At 34.8% G+C, this 20,511-nt stretch overlaps 1 protein-coding gene across 3 annotated transcripts in view; it reads right to left on the reverse strand.

The window, feature by feature from the left end:
* Positions 1 to 20,511, reverse strand: part of SEMA5A (semaphorin 5A) — a 660,701-nt gene that overhangs the window by 386,058 nt on the left and 254,132 nt on the right. For all 3 annotated transcript variants that reach the window (XM_072605411.1, XM_072605412.1, XM_072605414.1), the window contains exon 5: positions 240 to 285. In XM_072605411.1, the coding sequence (XP_072461512.1) occupies positions 240 to 285 (46 nt within the window). The remainder of the gene's footprint in view (positions 1 to 239; positions 286 to 20,511) is intronic.

Genomic DNA, 20,511 nt, shown 5'->3' on the forward strand with positions numbered 1-20,511 from the left:
AGTGAGGCAGTGACAGATCTGCCTGGTTTGGGTCAAAAGCTAATCTAGATTTAAAACAGGTGTTGTGACTTAAGTCATGAGGGGCAACTAAGAGAAGAGAAAGAGCTGACAAGCCCTCTGTGGTTTGGAAACCTCTCTATCCCTTGATTGATGGCATATATACATCTGTTTCCATCACATCAAACAAGTGAGTTAATTGAAGTAGACAAGGCAGAAGATAAAATATATGTTCCTCCTACCTGGATCAGCGTCAAATCCTCAAGCTTCAACCTGAAGAGGTAATTTCTGCAAAATACAGAAATGAACAAAGACAATTACAATTTTTATTTTTAATTGATGTATAAAATAAGACCTATCAAATCAGGGAGGACAGTACACATCTTATCCCAATGCTAAAAATGTACCATTTTGAGCTTCACTTTCCTTGTAACACAAACTGCAAGAAAATAATTGATGTACAACACACATATTTCTCAATAACTGATGGCTAACTCGTACTATGAATACAGAGTATACAAAAAAAAAGCGAAGGTCTTATATTAAAAACAGATACGTAGTTTGAAAACTTGTCAAAGACTTTATGGTACTGCTCTATGGAGAGGCAGTCTTCTCTATTCTAAATGATTAGCTCCTCCTGCTATAATTAGCCATTATTGGAACTAGGAACCTCTGGATTAAATAATTGTTGAAGCTCTACAATTTTCTGACTTCTAAATAATGTTGCAAAGTTAGCTCACATTTTAATGAGAGAGAAACATGCAAACAATGTATATACAAAATATATACAATTAAAAACTGGAGATAATCTCAGAGGAAAACATTACTATCATTGAGGAGGATGGGGAAAGACCTCTATAGCCTCAAAACTCTACCAGTTCTAATACAAACTGCTCCCACATACACTTAATTTGGCACAGGGCTCTCTTACTGAGTGAAGCTGATGGAAACCATACTGTTTGATGGTACCACTACTTTATTTTCTTTGCCCCATGGAAGTTCAGATTTCAGTGTTGGGAGACAGAAAAATCAACCAATTCTCAATGCTGAACAATGAGTAATAGCAACATATTCTCAATTATTTTTTTAAAATTTATGAAATGTTTTCCTCACAACAAACCTCTGAGGTGAGTAGTATAGTATTGTCTCATTTTATAGATGAGGAAGCAAAGGCTCAGAGGGTTTAAGAAGCTTATACAAGGTTGTACAGCTTGCAATTGCCCATCATGATATATCAGCCATGTAATGGCAATTCCATAGTTAAAACTCTGCAGTAATAAATATTCTGTGATAGAGTTTGATTGCAGAAGGACATAAGTATTTGGTGGGTTTATTATAGGTTAATTGTGTGAAAATGGGAAAAAAAACCTCTACCCTTCTCCACTGTGAACAGCAATAACTCTCTATAGAAGTCTGCTATAATTATGAATTTCTGAAGGGCTGCTAATATGCATTGGTAGAGGGAATTTCCTCCCTAGAAGTTGTCTACACTGAAGAAATCACACGTCCAAATAGAATTCGTAATTATTCACATACACAGTGCTATTCCCAAAGAGCTTTCTTCACAAGAATCCTGGCAAATAGTACAAATCCTATGTTATCCTCATGTTGTAGATGAAGAAACAAAGAATTATGATAATTCTGGGGTTTTGCTTGTGTTTTGTTTTGTTTTGTTTGCATAGGATCACACAGCTAATGAACAGGAGAGACAGAATTCCATCCAGCACTACTGACTTTCTGTTATAACCATGTCATTAAGGAATACAACTTATGTCAGATAGATGACAGAAGATGTCGGATAATACATGTATAATCATTTGAACTTGGCGTTGGCCTGGATTATATAGGTCTTTAAAAAATGTTCCTGTTTCCTGTTTTAGCAGCAGCTAGTTTGTTATTTTCATTATATTTTGTTTAGACTACCAGCAAAATTGTTAGCACTCCAGGAATATATTACCAGCAGGGTAAAGCAAGAGGGGAGGATTCAGGAATATCTGGTTATTATAAGAGGAAAATAATCCTTGGATGAAAAACTGATTATGCACAATAAATAAAATAGATAATCATTTATATAGAGAACATCAAGAATTAACTTTGTAATTATGTCAATAGACACATGAATTTATCTATGTGGGAACTCCCTATAAGGGGTGTTCATTGCAATCCTTCCCTTCTTAGATAATCTTATAGATAAGGAGTTTTTAATATTAGGACCACATATATAAATTGACAGCATTATTTTCCAAATACAGTCCTCTAAATACAATCATACAGTCATAAAGCTACGTGATCCTGAGCAAGTCACTTAATCCTGTTTGCCTCAGTCCAGGTTCTTCTTCCTCTATCCAGCCTTCCTCAGTGCTGGTCCTTAATGTCCTCACTTCCCTCTCAGATGTAGTATTTATTGCCTGATCCAACTCATTTAAAACTCCATTTATGCCCACATTATATCCTTCTTCTCTTTGAATGTCTGTCTTGTCTTCCTAATTATGTCTTCCAAAGCTTAGACAGGCAGATCTTTCTATCCCGACATATGACCTCATCCATGCAACAATGATTAAGGGCCAACTAGGTGGCACACTGAGTCTGGAGTCAGGAAGATGTGAGCTCAAATGAGACCTCAGACATTTAATAATTTTATGACCCTGGGTGTCATCTCTAGTCATCCTGATGAATATCTGGTCACTGGATTCAGATGGTTCTGGAGGAGAAGTGAGGCTGGTGACCTGCACAGCCCCTCCCTCATTCAAAACAAAGTCAAATGCAAGTCATGTCATGTGACCCTGGGTAAGTCACTTAACCTTGTTTGCCTTAGTTTAATCATCTGTAAATTGAGCTAGAGAAGGAAATGGTAAACCATTCTACTATCTTTGCCAAGAAAACCCAAATGGGATCCTGAAGAATCAGACACAAACGAAAAATAACTGAAAAACATGTACAAGATACTGTGCCAGGTTCTGAGGTGTGTACAAGTATAAGTGACAGAGGGTTCCTAGCTTCAAGAAACCTACAATCTAGTCCACCTGAGTGGATTTGAATACAGACAAAAGCAGCACAAATGAGAAAATGAAAAGAGCGTTTGCACAGTATCAATCAACAAGAGTTTATGAAGCATGCCCTGAATTCTCTTCCTTTGTACCATGCTTTATACAAAGTGCTTTCCTTGTAAATCAAGTCAAACCAACAAGTATTTATTAAGGGCCTAGTATGCACCCACCACACTATAAGTATAAAATAAGCATTTTTTTAGACAAGCATGCGATTGCATTGGCGTATGGAATGCCTGGTGAGGTAGCTCCCTCTATGCATCTGCTCTACAACATGTAGGCTTAGAGAATTTTCTGGGGCACCAAAAAGATTGGCTTGCTCATGGCCATTTTCCAAATGAGTTAGAAATGGGTATTATTTCAGATGAGAAAACTGAGCCTGAGAGAGGTTATTACTTTCTGGTAAGGTATTAATGACATTATAAGAAGGATAAGGTAGTTTATAATTGGGCAACGGTCATTAGTGTAAAAGCTTCTTTCTTCAGAAACAGAAAGCACTATGGTTACAATGATGTTCCCATTATCATGCTCAACAGGGATCCAGTTTCACATTGTATTCAGTAGATTAATCAATTTATGAGTATAGCATAAACTCATATAAAAATTAATAATAATAAGAGCTAGATTTGTTACAAGAGGCTCTGAGGTTTCTGTAACAGTACAGAGAAGATTCATGATATGTTCAAACTGCAAAAAAAAAAAAGAAAAAAAAGAAAAAAAACAACCTTAAGAGTTTATTTTTATTTAGTCAAGCAATATATAGGAGGCAAGATTTCCAATACAAACATTTATACAAAAATCAAGGAATGAACCAGTCCCTCTGGAGAAGAATGCAGGCATACGACAGAGACCAGTACTCTGGGGAAGACTGCTTTCCTTCAAAAGTGACCCACTGACTAGCATCGACAGAGAAACAAAGAATATAATTATGCATGCTAGGGCAGGGGTGGTTAATCTAGAGCTCTGATGACCTCCATGGCAGCAAAAACAAGAGCCAGAAGCACTCTCTGTACTCTTGACTTCTGAAACTAGGAGCAGAAGGACAGTCAGCATCATTCCAAGTGTACTGAACCAACCTATTAACTCATGTGGATGTTGGACTAGTCTCTCTGCCCTCTACCTTGGTCCTACTGATTTCTGCCTCTTTCAGAACCCTTGCTCAGCAGTCATTCCCCTCTCTTCTGAATGTTGAGGGGCTGGCACCTCTCCACAAGCAAAATTGCTCAAGGCTAATTTCATATTAAAAAGTATTCCTTGACACTGATCTAGAAAGAGCTTCATGGATCATCTGATGCAGTTCCTTTGTTTTTACCATAATAAAACTGAAGTCCGTAGAAGTTAAATGACTTACCTAAGGTTGCATGTATAGTAAATCACAAAACCAGAATGTGAAACCATTTCTTCTAGGTCCAACATCAGTGTATTCATTTGACTACACCATGAAGTTTCATCCAGTTCCATTCTGGTTCGCATTCATTCCAAGCATCTTTGAAAAGTTGTTTATATCCAAACCCCCCCTTTCTTATTACCATTTCTATTCAACTCTGATCTGTCTCCTGCCCTTATATTATATTGAAATTATTCTCTCAAAAGTCACTAATGACCAATGTCTTCTTTCAATTGTTTTTCCTGCTTTTACACTAATATCTGACATTTTAGTGACCATTCTTTTCTGAGATACTCTACTCTGCTGATGCTCCTCAACCATTTTTAGGATTATTTTCCTAATTATTTATTCTCACTCTGCAAACCCTTAACCTCTTTCTGAACTCATAAAGCTAAAAACACTTACTAAGGTTCTGGCTTTAGCCCTCTTTTCTCCAAAATTCTCTTTGGCAAGCCCATTGTTTCCCACTATTTCAACTGTCACTTTCTAGATGACAGTTCTTTATCTCCACACCTGGGCTCTTCTTTGAACTTGATAACATAGTTCCAAATGCCTATAAGATATTTTTTTTTCAAAATGTCTAAAACCAAGCTTACTCTATTTAATCACTATGCACCCAAACAAAATCTACCTCTTTATAACTTACCTATTAATTTTTCCAGATGAATCTTCCTTTACCCTGACCTAAGACATTACCCTTCATCTTCCAAGTTCATAATTCCCTTGGGACTTTAAATAGCACTTTGTACCTCTCTTATGTATTTACTCTGTAGTTTTGACAGAGTAATTTTTTATAGTATTTTATCTCTCTCTTGGGTCTTAGACTACATAGAGAAAGAAACTATATCTTATCTAATCTTTGCGTTTCCTCCTAGGCCAATCACAGTGCACTGAACACCAAAGGTCCTTAATAAATGCTTGCTGTTTAAATCCTTAAATGTCCAACTTCACATAGTTATTAAGTGGTAGTGCTGGGACTACAGGCTAAGTTTCTTGTCTCCTACACCAAAGTTCACTCTACTCCACCACACTGACTCCCAAATTTATCAATAAGCATTTTATTCTTAAATGATACCCCGCATCAAGAAAAACTGGATTCAAGCCCTGCTTCTGACAGCTGTGTAGCCATGAACAAGTCACTTAATTGCTTGGTATCCCAGGTGGCTCTCTTTTTAGTCTATAAACTATAAAGCACAAAGAAATGGCCAAAACACACCAGCAAAAAGACTTTCAATATATTGATAAAATCACAGATAGCAAAAATTACTTTATTGATATGTGTATCCATTTTGTTTTCATATGTATCTCCAAATTATTTTAACGTATTTTGGATATCAAATTGTAAATTCCAAAAGTGCTAGGCATTGCCTATTTAAATTGATTAAATGGTCCAATAGAGTTCGGTGTGAATATGAACATCTAATGTATTTATCATGGTCATTACAACTTAAACTGTAGTCAATCTCTATCTTACTATACTGAGGTTACAACTAAATACCAGGGAACATTTTACTTTGGGAATTTCTTGCCTATCTTGGAACAAGAGAGAACTGAAATCCCATTAGACAATTTGATCCATTACAGTTTAGGTCTATGACCCACAGAAGTTAAAGGCTACAAAAAGAAAGAAACCTGTCTAACAGGAATAAAAAATTGATATTCCCAGATGTTGGGTCACTCACACAAACTAAAGTAAGATCTATGGTCCTTCTAAAAGAAGCAGGTCTCCAGAGTAATACAAAAGATGCAACCACTTTATCTTTCAATTGTGAAAAGCAGAGAAGAGGAAAAACAATATATGTGAGGTACACTAGAGAGGCCAAGGACCTTTCCCAGCATGAGAAAATAATTCCATTGGATCAGATCCAACGAAGGATTCTAACTGCACAACTTATTGAGGGCTGGTCTACTATCAAATAATGTTGCTCTTTTGAAGAGATAAAAGTACTTAAATGTTTTCATTGATCTTCACTGCACCCTAAGATATAAACAGGCAGTAATAATTGCATCACCAGTTTTCATAGAGGGAAAAGCCTTGACCATAACAAGTTAAAGAATTAGGTCAGTTTCTTTTTCCCAAGTATTGAGAGAACTGCAAAGTTCTACCCTTCCCTAAGTTTCTCTCTTAATTTGAGAGGTGCAGAGATGAGATTTAGAGATCTATTTTCTAGCTGTAAGAAGAAAAAATGTTAGTTTAAAGCTTCTATGGAGAATGATTTATGATAAAATTAACCAATTATCTCAAATTGACCTGTTACATGACAACTTCAGATATGAGATACTAACAGTATACTTTGAAAATAAGTATACTGTTAGTATACTTTGAAAATAATAACTATCTTATGCATTTGGATATGATAATTTGGAACACAAACCAGTAAACCATCATCATCACCCAGACTGAAAATGGCAATCCTATTCATGATTCTCATTCACTCCCTGAGTGGTTTTCCATCTTTTACTTTCTAGTTTACTGATTTAAGGAAAACTTTATTCATCCTTGATGTACCATCCCTTTACCCACAATGAGCTATCAGTAGTGAATGATAACATAAAACCATATATTATCTTATATTATTATGTTATAAACAAGGCTCTCAATACATCATGTCAATTTATATCTTATTTTAAGGCAATGAAAAAGCCTGGATACAAGAAGGGCATAAGGAGTTCAGCCTCTTAAGAAATTTAACCAAACAATTCATTTTACACACAGACACTCTGAAGAGTTTAACTCCCAATTCCATTACTTTTAGATGGATAAAGGGATTTTTTTAAAAAGTAGGATTTTCTCTTTTTTTAAAATTTCAAATGAATGTCAAGAGCCATGTGAAAGTACTTAGAACAAAATGTTAAATGAAACCTTCTCATCAATTTGTAATTAGGCAATCCATTTTTGTTTATTTGTTTTTAATTGATGTGCAGCATTCAAGAAAAAAAAGCATCCAGGAATTTTCCAGTAAGGAAAAATGGAGTCCTTGCAGCCTATAATGCTATCTATTATGTTGTTAAATAGCTTTTTAAACAATGACTACTGGAGTTTTTAATTTGGTGGGGTTTTTTTTTAAATTCTGACAGAGCTCAATAATGAAACAAATTGAACATCCCATATATGCATGAAATTAAATAAGAAAGCAAATTATGGTAGTCTTTTATCATTGAGATAAAAACTAACTGAAAGATACCACTAAGCAAAAGTGCAAGTCTCAGCATGCTTCCAAACTGACGTTTTTCTCCTTGCCTGTCCTTCTCAACACTTTCTCTCAAGGACATTTGGTACAAATACAAACATCCATTACACAAATAGGAGCACAGGGGCATAATATAGTGTTACAAAGTAAGTAAGGTTACTTTTTTATTAGTAGTTAAAATTTAGGCCAATAGAGTAAAATTTGATATCTTTCTTAAAAAACATGGCAGTTATTTTAATAATACATTTCTAGATATGCCCTGAGAGTCTTTTTCATAAAAACATAAGATGAAATAAAAAAGCCAGATTTCAAAATTTGAGTAACTTAAAGGTATCAAAATTCTTGAAAAATGCATGATTCTTCAAAAATCTTATAGAAAATTCTACAAAAAATGCAATCTTCTACAAATGTGCATAAAAATAGCAGCTTTATCACAGTGTTTCCATGAGAGTCAAGTGAGATAACATATGTACAGTATTTTGTGAAATTCAAAATGTTAGTTATTATTAAAACAAAGTTCCAGGCCTATAATAGAGACTTGATAAATGCTAGTTGACTGGCAAATAAAGGGATGGGGAGTCTTTTCATGCTGAGAGAGAAAGGTTTCAGGCATTTAGGAAGGAACTTGATAGGAGAAAGAGAATTCCTTCTTTATGGTTTATAGTCTGCAGTATGGGGTATTTTCCACATAGCATCTCACAACGCTGACGCTTGATGAGAGTTCTGACCTCTGTTTCAATTGCGGCTGAATCTACTAGTGCATCTCTCCTCTTTCTCTTTTCTAACTAAATCAAAAGAGTTTGTATGTCCATAAAAGGATCATCAAGTGTTAACGCCCTGTCACAGATGAGATTGTAACCTATGACTAAATCAACAGAGATGGTGAGGCACTGAAAAATCAAATCTCATCTAATTTATACTCTAGCCTTACTTAAATGTTTGCTCTCTGAAGCAAATCAACCAATGTCCTTTTGGTCAAAGTCTAACAATCTGAAAATTAATCTTGTTTAACAAGTATATAGGCTTACCACTGCTGGAAAGTGTTCTAAATTCACAGTCACACAATCTTAATAAGCAGAAATCATTTTACAAAATTCTCATAGACTATCTTGATTGTTTTCAAAGTTTGTTTTATTTTCCCTTGATCCAAAGACAACAAAGACAAGAAAATCAATCTATCAATGTATACAAGGATGAAACAGATATTAGTAAATGAATATTCACTGTTGTAGAAGACACATCCAAAAATCAGATTTGACTTGTAATGAAAAACACACCAGAAAACTATCTATTGTATAGCATTAAAAAAAAGAGAACAATACTAAGTTTTTTTCTAGTGGATCACTGCAATGTTAAGGTATCCAAGAATGAGAGTTCCAGATGGAAAAGCTCTTCAGTGAGTGCCAAAAAATAAGTAGAAGCCCCTTATGTATCCTCAATAATGCCCCCAGTGTAACATTCACTCTGATCTCCTCTTCTAACTTTCCCTCCCACTAGTATATTGGATTCTCCAAGAGAAAAGCCACCACGTTTGATTCTAGTGTATACCCTATAGTTTCAGGGTACAAAATTTAATGAGTAATAATTTCTGACTATACAATTGGCTTTTTTATTATGCAGCTTATAGATCCATTGGATATTTGATTTATCCCATCCTTTTCTTACAGGTATTAGAATTGATTTTTCATCTTAATAAGCTAATAACTAAAATATTCATAGTCTCTAAAGTATGCTCTCATACCACTTTCCTGAAATGTAGCAAAATTGACTTTTATGTTATTCCACTATGCAACAATTTCTTTCTGGCATATATGTAGGGCAAGTAGGTGTCTGAAATTTACCTCTGTTATCTTCTAAAGAACCAGATTCTGATAGAATTCTGATAGAATTGGGGTGTAATGAAAAAGTCAGTCATAAGATTTGAAATTCATTTCTCTTCCCATTTTAAATAGGAAGGTAGTAATTGATCATAAGTACATAGTATAGGCCCAGCTCTAGGAGAGATGGTATACAGCCAGGGCACTTGGAACTACAAAGACATGCATAGATAGTTTTCATCCTTTCTATAATAGTAACTCTAACAAGCTTCAGATGGCAATCTGTACATACATATGCACAGATAAGATTCAGCAAAGCTTGGTAGAGGGAAGACCAGTCATGAACTAAGGAAGACAAGTAGCTCTGTAACCCTGGATAAATCATTTAATCTCCCAATGCCCCAGTTAACTTATTAAGATTGTAAATTGCAAAGCCAATGTTGATCATCATTAGCAGAGGAAATTTTCTCACAGGGAGTTCTCTATAAAAATGAAATCACAAGTCTTCCTCCACTATATTTGCATAAATATGTATGTGCATATGTATATGTGCACATTCATGTATACATATGTGTGTTCCTATAAGTCACATGTGTATGTACATGCAAATCCATTTGAGAGTGGAAGTGGGGGCAGACTTGGAATTTCATCAGCATGGGGAACTCTGTGGAAACTATCTCTACTGACACAGATTGGCAGCTCATCTGTAACTTATTCTTAGAGAGTGGCCTGGGTCACTAAGAAAAATGACTTACTCATCAGGACACATAGTATATAGCAGGTAAATAAATGCTTTTTGATGAATGTCACAAAATCAATATGTGTCAGAGGTAAGACATCCCTCTATCCATCCCACCACACTGCCTCTTTCTAAAGGTCATAAGTCAATGAAAACATTCTAAATACCTGACAAATAGAGACACAAAATGTTGCTGCAGAAAGTTTGAAACATGAAAGTCTTCAAAAATCTATCAAGATAGCTCTATTCATTATATCATGCTACCTCTCCATATATAAATTAATTCATTTTTGGTATCTGTATCTCTCCTTTGTATGGTGTGTGCTATTTGTATCTGTCTCTGTCTACCTTGGTCTTTCTGTTTCTCTCTATTTCTCTCTCTCTCAAACATACACACATCTATACATGTACAACACACATATATACTCATATACATGCAGACATACTTAGATAAATCTCTGATCTCATCCGTATAAGCAAAGTGGCATAGATGACCACTGATCCTCCTTTTCTCATGCTGAATAACTCTTGCCTATTGTTCTTGCTGTTCATTCTTTATTTCAATGAAGACCAATGACATCAAGGTGTAATGGTAATTTAAATGGGAAGATCTTTCCCATTCATTAATAGGCCCATGTGGCCTGCCTGGACCACATGGAGCCTGTGGTGGGAGGAGCTTGCTGAATGGGTGGAACAGGAAGGGTGCAGCAGAACCTAAGTTAGTGAGAGGAGGGAGGGCACAGACTGGCAAACACAGCAAGGCTCATGAGTGTTTGCTTGTGGAAGGAGGGGTGGAAGACTTGGGAATGCCTTTGTCCTCAGTAGTGCTAATATGTATCGACTTCTTGGCTATTATGATGGATTTAGCTTTCTGATGTCTGAATAAATGTTTTTCTTCTGCCTTCTATATGGAAGCCTTTTAGACTTTGTGATTCAGAACTATGCCAGCATATTCATAGCTGTCCTCAGTGCTGTGAATATTGCCTGGGCAATACAAGATGGAACAGGAAGAGGCAGAGCTAGAGCAGAGCTGAGAGGAAATTAGTCATGAGAGCAGTTAGAACGGAGGGAGAGAGAGGAGGCAGACAGCTAGGCTCGTGACTGTTTGTTTGTTTGTGGGAAGGTCCTAGCATGGGGAAGGCTTGGGGATTGTGTTATCCTCTGCATTGTTACTGTGTATAGATTATGATGGATGTGGCTTTCTATTGTGCATAGATTTTTGTTACTATGATGGATTTGTCTTTCTGGTGTCTGAATAAATGTTTTGGTTCTGTCTTCCATGTGGAGAGTCTGTTGTATTTAATGATTCAGAACTGTGCTGGGATATTCATGACCACTATAGGTGCTGTGAATATCACATTGGCACTACACAAGGCTGATGACTTGCTTATGAATTGGATTTCTGTGAGACAGAGTTGCACAAATATCTTCCTACAAGTCCTTCACAGGGAGTTCAACAGTGTGTGGGGACATTCCTCTAAATTTGTTAACTCTCCTGGAACCAAGTTACCAAGGATATCAAGGGCTATCCATTGATTATCCAACCTGATGTATTACTAAATATCTCTTTTTAAAAAACAGCTTTTGTGTTACTCTATGTGCTTTTTTTTATTATTATCTTTGATCTTTATAATTATTTTTCATCTAATCTTTGTGAAATAACATAGAATTTTTTTAAAAATCTTATTCAAAAAATGAAACTGATTCTATTATATCCTGTTACAAATTTATTTCTCTATATCTCACAGTCTTCTATTAAAACATATACCCTGTATCAGTCAGATACATGTGCCAATTTAGATGGTAATAACTTGTGCCCTTCATTTTGGTTTCTATATCAATGATGGAATTATATAGGGTTAAGTTAAGTAATTGAAACAAGAAGAAATATCACATGTAATATGATCAAGATCCCAAAAGAAAAAACTCAAGCACCAAAAAGTCAAAAAAAAAAAAAAGGAAAATTGCATATTTAGATACAGGTACACTTTCAAAAATGGTTTATGAATGATAAACTTTTTTAAGAATGAAGGAACCAAAGATCAACAAATAATGTCCTGCTATACACCATATGGTGGGTTTAGGTGACTTTAAAATTCTTAATAAGGAATAATTTTTTGTTTCTGCTGTGCAGCATTTGATATTATAAGCAATTATCTATATCTATTGGTCCTTTATTATTAATGACATTAAAAATGATCAACTCCAAAACTCAAATCTGGGAATTAATATTGCTAATTTAACTGAAAATTATTTGTCATTTTCTTTTGTTAGTGTTCCAAAACTTTCCTCTTTAGGTTATTATGTGAAAATTATACAGGGTGTATTTCAAACAATACTGATTATAGGTAATTTGTATACAACTGTGCCAGCTAATACTTCATCCATTATAGGACACAGTTCTCTGTTTAGCATACCCACTTACAACAAATTGTATAACACCAAAAATAAACTTAATTTAAAATAAAGTACTTTATTATTTTTTATCAGTGTCATAGCTTCTATAGTAAACCATTCATGGTTCAGTAATAAAGCTGCTTTGTAGTAGTAATCTTACCAATCTATTACTAAAGTAAAATACCAGAGTCCTAAAATTACCCTGTCTAAAAGATGTGTTAAATGTTTTTGTTTTTTTTTTTTACAATATTACAGAAAACAAGTGAGTGTCATGTACCTAAGACTTGAGGTTGTTTTTTTTTTAATTGACAGAATATGTAACAAAATTTGTCATTTCAAAACTTTGATCCAAATAAAATAGCATAATAATGCTTTTTGTTATACTTTTCAAAAGACTCTAAGTATTCTTCACTCCACTTTATAATTTATGAAATGACAAATACATAATCCCTCAAGAAAAAAGCCTAGCACCTCAAAGATCCATAACCTATTGTTTTACTTTTGTTTATAACTCTCTTTAGGTTTTGGTAATTCTAACAATTTTAAGAATGTTACATCATACAGAAAAGGGCAATACACAATGTTTACTGCTGTATTAAGTATTGCAAAATAGAGACTAGGGGAGAAGGTTGCTACTTGAGGGATGAGGAAAATTTTACAGAAAGCAGTGGCATTCAAGGTGAGCTTTAACAATTCATACAAAATCCAATAAACAAACAGGAGGGAAAAAAGATATTCTGAGAAAAGGAAATAATGGAAGTAAAAGCATAGAGGTTGGAAAAACAGTGCATATTTTGACAGCAGGAAGGAATATGGTTTTTTGAAATTCTCTCCTTCCATGCCCCCCCCCTTTCTGTCTGTCTCTGTCTGTCTGTCTGTCTCTGTGTGTGTGTGTGTATGTCTCTTTCTCTTTGTGTCTTTCTCTCTCTGTCTGTCTCTGTCTGTGTGTGTCTCTCTCTCCCTCTCTCTCTGTCTCTCTCTCTCTGTCTTTCTCTCTCTCTTTTGTCTTCTTTTTCAAGTCAAACTTACAGTAACAAAAGGTACCCTGTATATAACATGGTACAAATGAAAAGAGTTGATAATGTTGGCAATTTCCCTATGCATTGGTGTTTGGATTCTGAATTTTACTTTATAACATCCTAGGAAAGTGGGATGCCACAACAAATTTAATTACTTTCTGAGGTATCAACACCATGCATCAAAGAACATAAAAAGGGGCAGAGAGGCCACTACAAATTTCATACCTTGTGGTGTTACACAAGTTTGCTTTCCCAGTACACCTTTAAAGGATTTGGAAAAAGAAAACCTTCTTTTAGAAAGTCTTCCTCACCATCCATTTCTACAATCTAAGTTTATTTTTTATTAATATATAGGAAGATAGGTAATAACTGATTTGATGCCAAATTCCAAGTAGTGGGAAAATTAATATGAACTAATTTAAAGCTGCCAGTGTAAATGACAGTGTTTTTAAAGAATGTGGATGGAAGACATCCTTATTTCAGGAACTGCTAAAATGTTATAAAGATTTTCTGAATGTCTAAAATATGAAATAGTAGTAGATTGCACAGTATCTTTGGAAGTTGAAACAGTTCTTCAGACTTGCTAAATTTTACTGAAATAGGTGAAGAAATGCTTTGGCACAAGCATTCAAGCACTAACAGAGTCAATGTATGATTTCAAAGATAACTGGGAAGATATGTATGGAATGATGACGGATAAAATGAGCTGAATCTAAAGAATAATTTATAAAAATGAACAGTTCTGAGAGATGTAAAAATTCTTATCATTTAAATGATCAATCATGATTCCAGTGGACTGACTAATAAAAAAGAATGCTACTCACTTTATGACAGAGAGAATAAGAAATGCATTTTTGGACACTGTCAATGTGAGAATTTATTTTTCTTCACTGGATTTATATGATGGTGTTTCTTTTCAGTGGTTAGGAGAAAGTAGAAAGGAAAGACTGTCTGATAATTTTTTTAAAAGTATTGTAATAGAGTGTCCTCACTAAGGAAGTACTTAATATCTGGAAGCTGGGGAATAAAGTATACAGCACCATTTTAAAAAGAATCAGTTAAAATAAATATCTTTATTTGCATGTCTCACCCTACTTCCCTGTGAAAATTATATGGAGCTCTGAGGACACACAGTGTAATGGAAAGAACATTGAGCCAGTAGTCAAGAGATCTATGCCTTTTTAATAGCTATGTCAACAGCTAGCTAAGTACTCATAGACAAGTCTTTAAAATTAAGTTCAGTTTTTTCAATTGTAAAATGATGCTGTTTTTATAGACAATCTCACAGAACCTCAAAGTTGGAAGAGACATCAGAGGATATCTGGTCTAACCAAAACCTGAATAAGAGGCTCTCTATATTCTACCTAAAAGACTATCATTCACCCTTTGCCTGAAGAATCTACTGTTGGGGAAATTGCTACTTGCTGGGAGACCATCGCAGCTTGGGGAAGATCTAAGTACCAAAACAGATACAACTAGGATATTTGTCCTAATACACCATATTTTAAGAGCACTAAAAATATTTGAAGTCCCTCAGCATAAGAAACAACAGACCTTCAGTAGTAGCAAGAATATATTTGCAAGAAGTTACTCAATGTCTTCCTTCTTCTCCCTCAAAGTGACCCCCTCAAAGTAACCCAGTCCTTGACATGATTATCTCTTGTCCTTCCCTGAAATGGCCTCCTCAGAAGTTGTTCTTTTTACAGCTACATTAACGTGAAACTTGCTCTAACAACCAAAAAACTAGTAATTAGAACCTTAATTATTAAAATTATTTTTAAATTGAAATAAAAATCAGCTTTTCTGAAATTTTTGCCTGTTGCTATTAATTCTGACATCTGGATCTAAACAAAAGAAATCTAATTCCTCTTCCAAAGAACAACCATTCATAAACTTGAAGGCAGCTAATGTCCCCACAAAAGCTTTTCTGATCAGTGATAAACACTGCCGGGTCATTCAAACAATCCTCAAATGGCATGATTTCATCTATTTTCATCACCCAATCACTCTCCTTTGACAGCCTCTAGTTTTCCAAATGTTTTCTTTTTTTTAATATGGCACCCAGATCAGAAACCAACATTCCGTAAGTGTTCTGCTTAGACATCAGTATAGGGAAACTATCATCCCTCCTCTTATTGATAATATGCCTCCATTAATGAAGTATAAGACAATGTTAGAGGGGTTTTGGCTATTATTTTTATTGTTGATTTATGCCCCTGGGTCTTACTTTCACATGACATATGGTCTAGCTATACTTTCCTAATAATGATACAGGTGATTTCTGAACTCATGTTATATTTATCACTAGTAAATTTCATCTAGATTTGGTCCAATCATCAAGGCTGTCTTGGATACATGAGCAACATGTTAGCTATTATTTGTGTTAACTTCATATTTGATGAACGTGCCTTTCATGTCTTGATCCATGTTACTGCCAAAATATATGAACATTACAGGACAGGTTGCTGAGATACTCTGCTAAAAACCTTTCTTAAGAACATTGATTCATTCATTAATCACTGCCCTTTGGAACAACATCTTGCAGTTTTCTTTCAACTCCAGAAGTTGATCATTCAATAGTCTAATGAGACTTCATGAAGAAGAGAAACATAGGCATTGAAAAAGTTGCAGATTGAATGTATTGCAATCATTGAGTATCAGAAGGGAAAAGAAATACTATTACATAATAATAAAAATTAAAGATCCAAAAAGAGATTGAGACAATTTTATGAGAAAAATAAAAATCATATGTTTGAAAACAGATTCACCAAATATTCCATTTCATAAATAGGGATAAATAATTTCCCCCCCTTTTCAAATAAGGATGGAGTTGGATAGTTCTATAGCATTGTGGCTATAGGCAAACAAATATTTTTGATTCTTCAGGTACACAATTCCTACCCCTTTCAAGTGACACATAGAAGGCAGTGCAGTTTAATGCTAAATAAGTGGAATAATATGTCAATTTACTTGACATCTCAGTGTTTTAGGAAACTCCCTAAGCTGAAAGTTACAAAGAAAGCACCGATTTGTAGTTATGGACAGAGCATCCTCATTGGGAAGATCATTAAACCAATGAAATCACAGGTCCATTTACTATCACTCTTCATAAAATGACCTGGTATATGCACTCAGGTCACAGTTTTCTACATAGTAGTCAATACATTATTTAGCCCCATTTGTTACATCACCCAAGTCATGTTTATAATAATTAATATTGATTCATATGGAGAGGAAAAGGAGGGGAAATGGTCATATAACACTGTAAAACAATTGTCATGAAGGATAATAGGTATGACCCAAAATGACAGTAGAATTACCCTAAAATTCAAAAATGGAAGTATGGTGGCAGAGAGATAGCAATGTTAAGAGACTGGGATGTTCCAGTGCTAAAAGCGGGAAATAGATTGACATTTTCCCCCTTTATAGAAATATTTCCCCCTATCTACCAGTAACGCAGAGTGACTGCAAAGGAACATAAGTAACTTCACATCTACAAAAAGAAATGAGAAGCATTAGGGATTAGGCAATTTTTGTGTGTGTGGCATTGTTGTACTTTGGAAGAGGGCTAGGATCTGTGTACACAGCAAGTATTGAAAGATAAGTAATTGGTAGGTGAGAGTGTATTCTAGGGTTACATTTACAAAAAAATAGGAGTTGAATAAGAGAGGAGGTATTTGCCAAAAACATGTACTTTAACCTAATGGGGCAAGTAAATTAGATTAAGTACTGAAGTTGGAAGCCCTTGGCACCATAGGCCTTTAAGGTATATACATGAGATTCAGGCATGTGGCCTAAGTCCAAGGATCTTCCATGTACCGTATTCCAGGACAGAATGAGTAATGAGATGAGATTTTTATCTAATGCAATTTATCTGAATCACAAGTATTTGAAGTCACTTGCAGGTTTCTATTTTGTAAAAAAATTGCTGGGAGGGAGGAACGGAGAACAGAAGTGAGAAATTCAATGGAAAATAAAATATATGGCCAGAGTATCTATATAACAGTGCACAGAATGCTGTTAAAGGAAACTCAGTATTGTAACAAGTAAGTAAAGTGAGAGGTGTTGGCAAATCCTGATAGGACAGAACCAATGATTTTATGGCAATGTAAAAGCAGTATGACATAGTAGTGAGTTAGAGTCAAGAAAACCTGGATTCAAATCTCACCTACAAATATGTACAACCCTGGATAACTCACTTGAAGACTATGATTCTCATGTGTAAAATGAAGATAATAATACAGTAACAATTTCATGGAGTGGTAATGTCTCACATGAGATAATTCAGGTAAAAACACGATAAAATTTTAATGCTGTGGCTGTTATTGCTATTAATAAAAATAGGGCCATAGGATTTTAGAGCTGGACAGCACATTAGAAGTCACAAGTCACTGTGCATTAAAAAGATCCAGAAACCCTTTACCATACACCTTTGAGTAGAACTGGGGTGGGTAGAATTTTGGAAAGAATAAAAGGGAAGAAAAACTAAAGTGATAATTGTTAGAGGAAGATGCTACAGGTCATCAAACTACAGAAAATATGAGTGACAAGCACGGTGCCTAGAACATTGGGCCTGGAGTCAGAAAGACCTTGACTCAAAGCTAGCCTCAGACACTTCCTAGCTGCATGGTCCTGAGCAATTCACTTAGTCTCTGTTTGCCTCAGTTTCTTTATCTATAACATGGAAATAACAATAGTACCTACCTCCCAGGGTTGTTGTGAAATGAAATGAAATAATATTTGTAAAGTACTTAACACAGTACCTGGCACATAAATGTTACCTATTATTATTAACTAGATCAGAGGCAAAGTGTATAATAGTTATAAGAGAATTCAACAATTCAGACATTTTCTGAAAGTACTATTTGCTTAAAAGCAAAAGTTTTTAGCATTTTTTTTTGCTAACAATTTTGTCTATAATAACATGAGGACTGACTCTGGATTTAATTCTAATCAAGAAGAATAAATTGGTTGGTAATGTAAAAGAAAGTTATGCAAATAGGGACAATACCTCATCAAAAAAATTTGATGTGGATCTATAAGAATAGTCTTAGAACCCTGTCCACTAGAGCCCAGAGCCAGACTTTAAGGAGGAATGCATTCTGCTGTACCCTTGGACTGCAGGTCTTTATAGTGGTTAACATCTTAACATTTCAATGAAGTTTGGTACTTAGCATAAATCAATGAACATTTATTAAGTACCTATTATTTGCTAAGAATTGTGCTAAGCACTGTGTGTGCACATATATGTACAGCTATGTACATACTTGTTTCCCGCCTTAGAATGTGTGTGTATGAATGTACATCTGTCTCTCCCATTAGAAGTTTAACTTTTATATGTCTATTCCCAGTGTCATATTTTTATTTACTATATATTTACTATATTTACATATAAATATATATAACACATAATATTTACTATATCCCCAGTACCTGGAACATAATAGGCAAAAAAAATTTGATAATTTATAGTAAAGCTCCAAATACATCAGAATAAAAGGTGGTTCTTCTCCAACACTGGAGGCCAGACCCCAGGGATTAGGTCTGCCTCTGCCTAGATCATGCTCAGTTCATAGCCGCACAAATGAGGACCAAGGAATTTGAAGAGGCTATAGGTCAAGTCAAGTAGGTTAAATCAAATAAGCTTGTCAGAATTCTTAGTATAAATCTTTGGACTTTCTCAAAGTAGTCATAAGTAGAACTAATTAGAGAGTTATGGACATCTGAAACAAGATGAAATAATTACCATTAAGTTAAAGATGAATTGTCAATTTGCAGCGGTGGAGTGTGTTCTCACACTAGGAGTTCTGCACACCAATCACAGAGTTAAATGAGAACCCCCCTCCAAAGAAATAATTCTTACTTGGCATCATACAGTTCTTTTTAATTTTATTTTTATTTTAAACAAATACAAAAAGACAAAAATGAATATTTCCAGGTACACAGCACAACATAGAAGGATTCAATATAAAGCCATGAATTTCCATTTCATCATCTACTTTTAAAAAAACTATGTAATAAATACAACACAGTTTTCAGAGCTGCCCTGCTTTTCTGTGCTTCGTTCCAAGCTTTCTTTTGTTTTTTGCTGTGTTTTTATTCATATCATATAATTCTTAAAGATTTTATACACAAACTCTACAGGGAAGAACAGATTGCTAATAAACACAAAGTAAAAATCACTTTATCTGATATTAACATAGCAAAAGTCAAAATCAAAATGTAAATAATCCTCACAATGACACTAATCTTGAATGCTGAAAACTTGAGGTGTAAATCTGAGTGTATCAGTAACAACATAAAACCATTCCCACAATTCTTCCATTTGTTTTGGGGATTTTACTGCTAAAATTCTAGAAAGGAGTGACAAGATGTGTGTGTTATGATGGCTCTGGGAGCACACAAACCCCATCAGTATCTCACTAAGTAACATATTTTCCAAGTAAGCCTCATTGCTAAGTGTTAGCACTCCCTTGGGCACTGATAATTACATAAATACAACATGGTTATACCTGAAACTACTACGGGTAAGGTGAATCTAGTACAGAGAGAAACTGACACCCTATATATGTGAGCAAACATTAATATAACCTAACTTTCATTTTTCATGATCCTTAATATAACAACTGTTTTCTTTTTTCCCTGCAAGAACAAGAAGTTGCAATAGAAACTGCAGTGATAGTGCCTATATTTTCCCTCTTTCCCAACCATAAGTAATTTACCAGTGAGTGTGTGTGTGTGTGTGTGCATGTATGTGTTTGTGTGTGTGTGTGTTTGCGTGTGCACTAATAACCTGCAATTCAAGCAGAAGTTAAGGACAGAATAAATAAACTGGCCTGAAAGCCAATTTTCATTCCAAACCACTGACCAGGCAAATTGTATCATCTCATAACTTACTCAAGGCCAGACCCAATTCT

This window comes from Notamacropus eugenii, chromosome 4 (genome assembly GCF_028372415.1).
Source record: "Notamacropus eugenii isolate mMacEug1 chromosome 4, mMacEug1.pri_v2, whole genome shotgun sequence".
NCBI classification, from domain to species: domain Eukaryota; kingdom Metazoa; phylum Chordata; class Mammalia; order Diprotodontia; family Macropodidae; genus Notamacropus; species Notamacropus eugenii.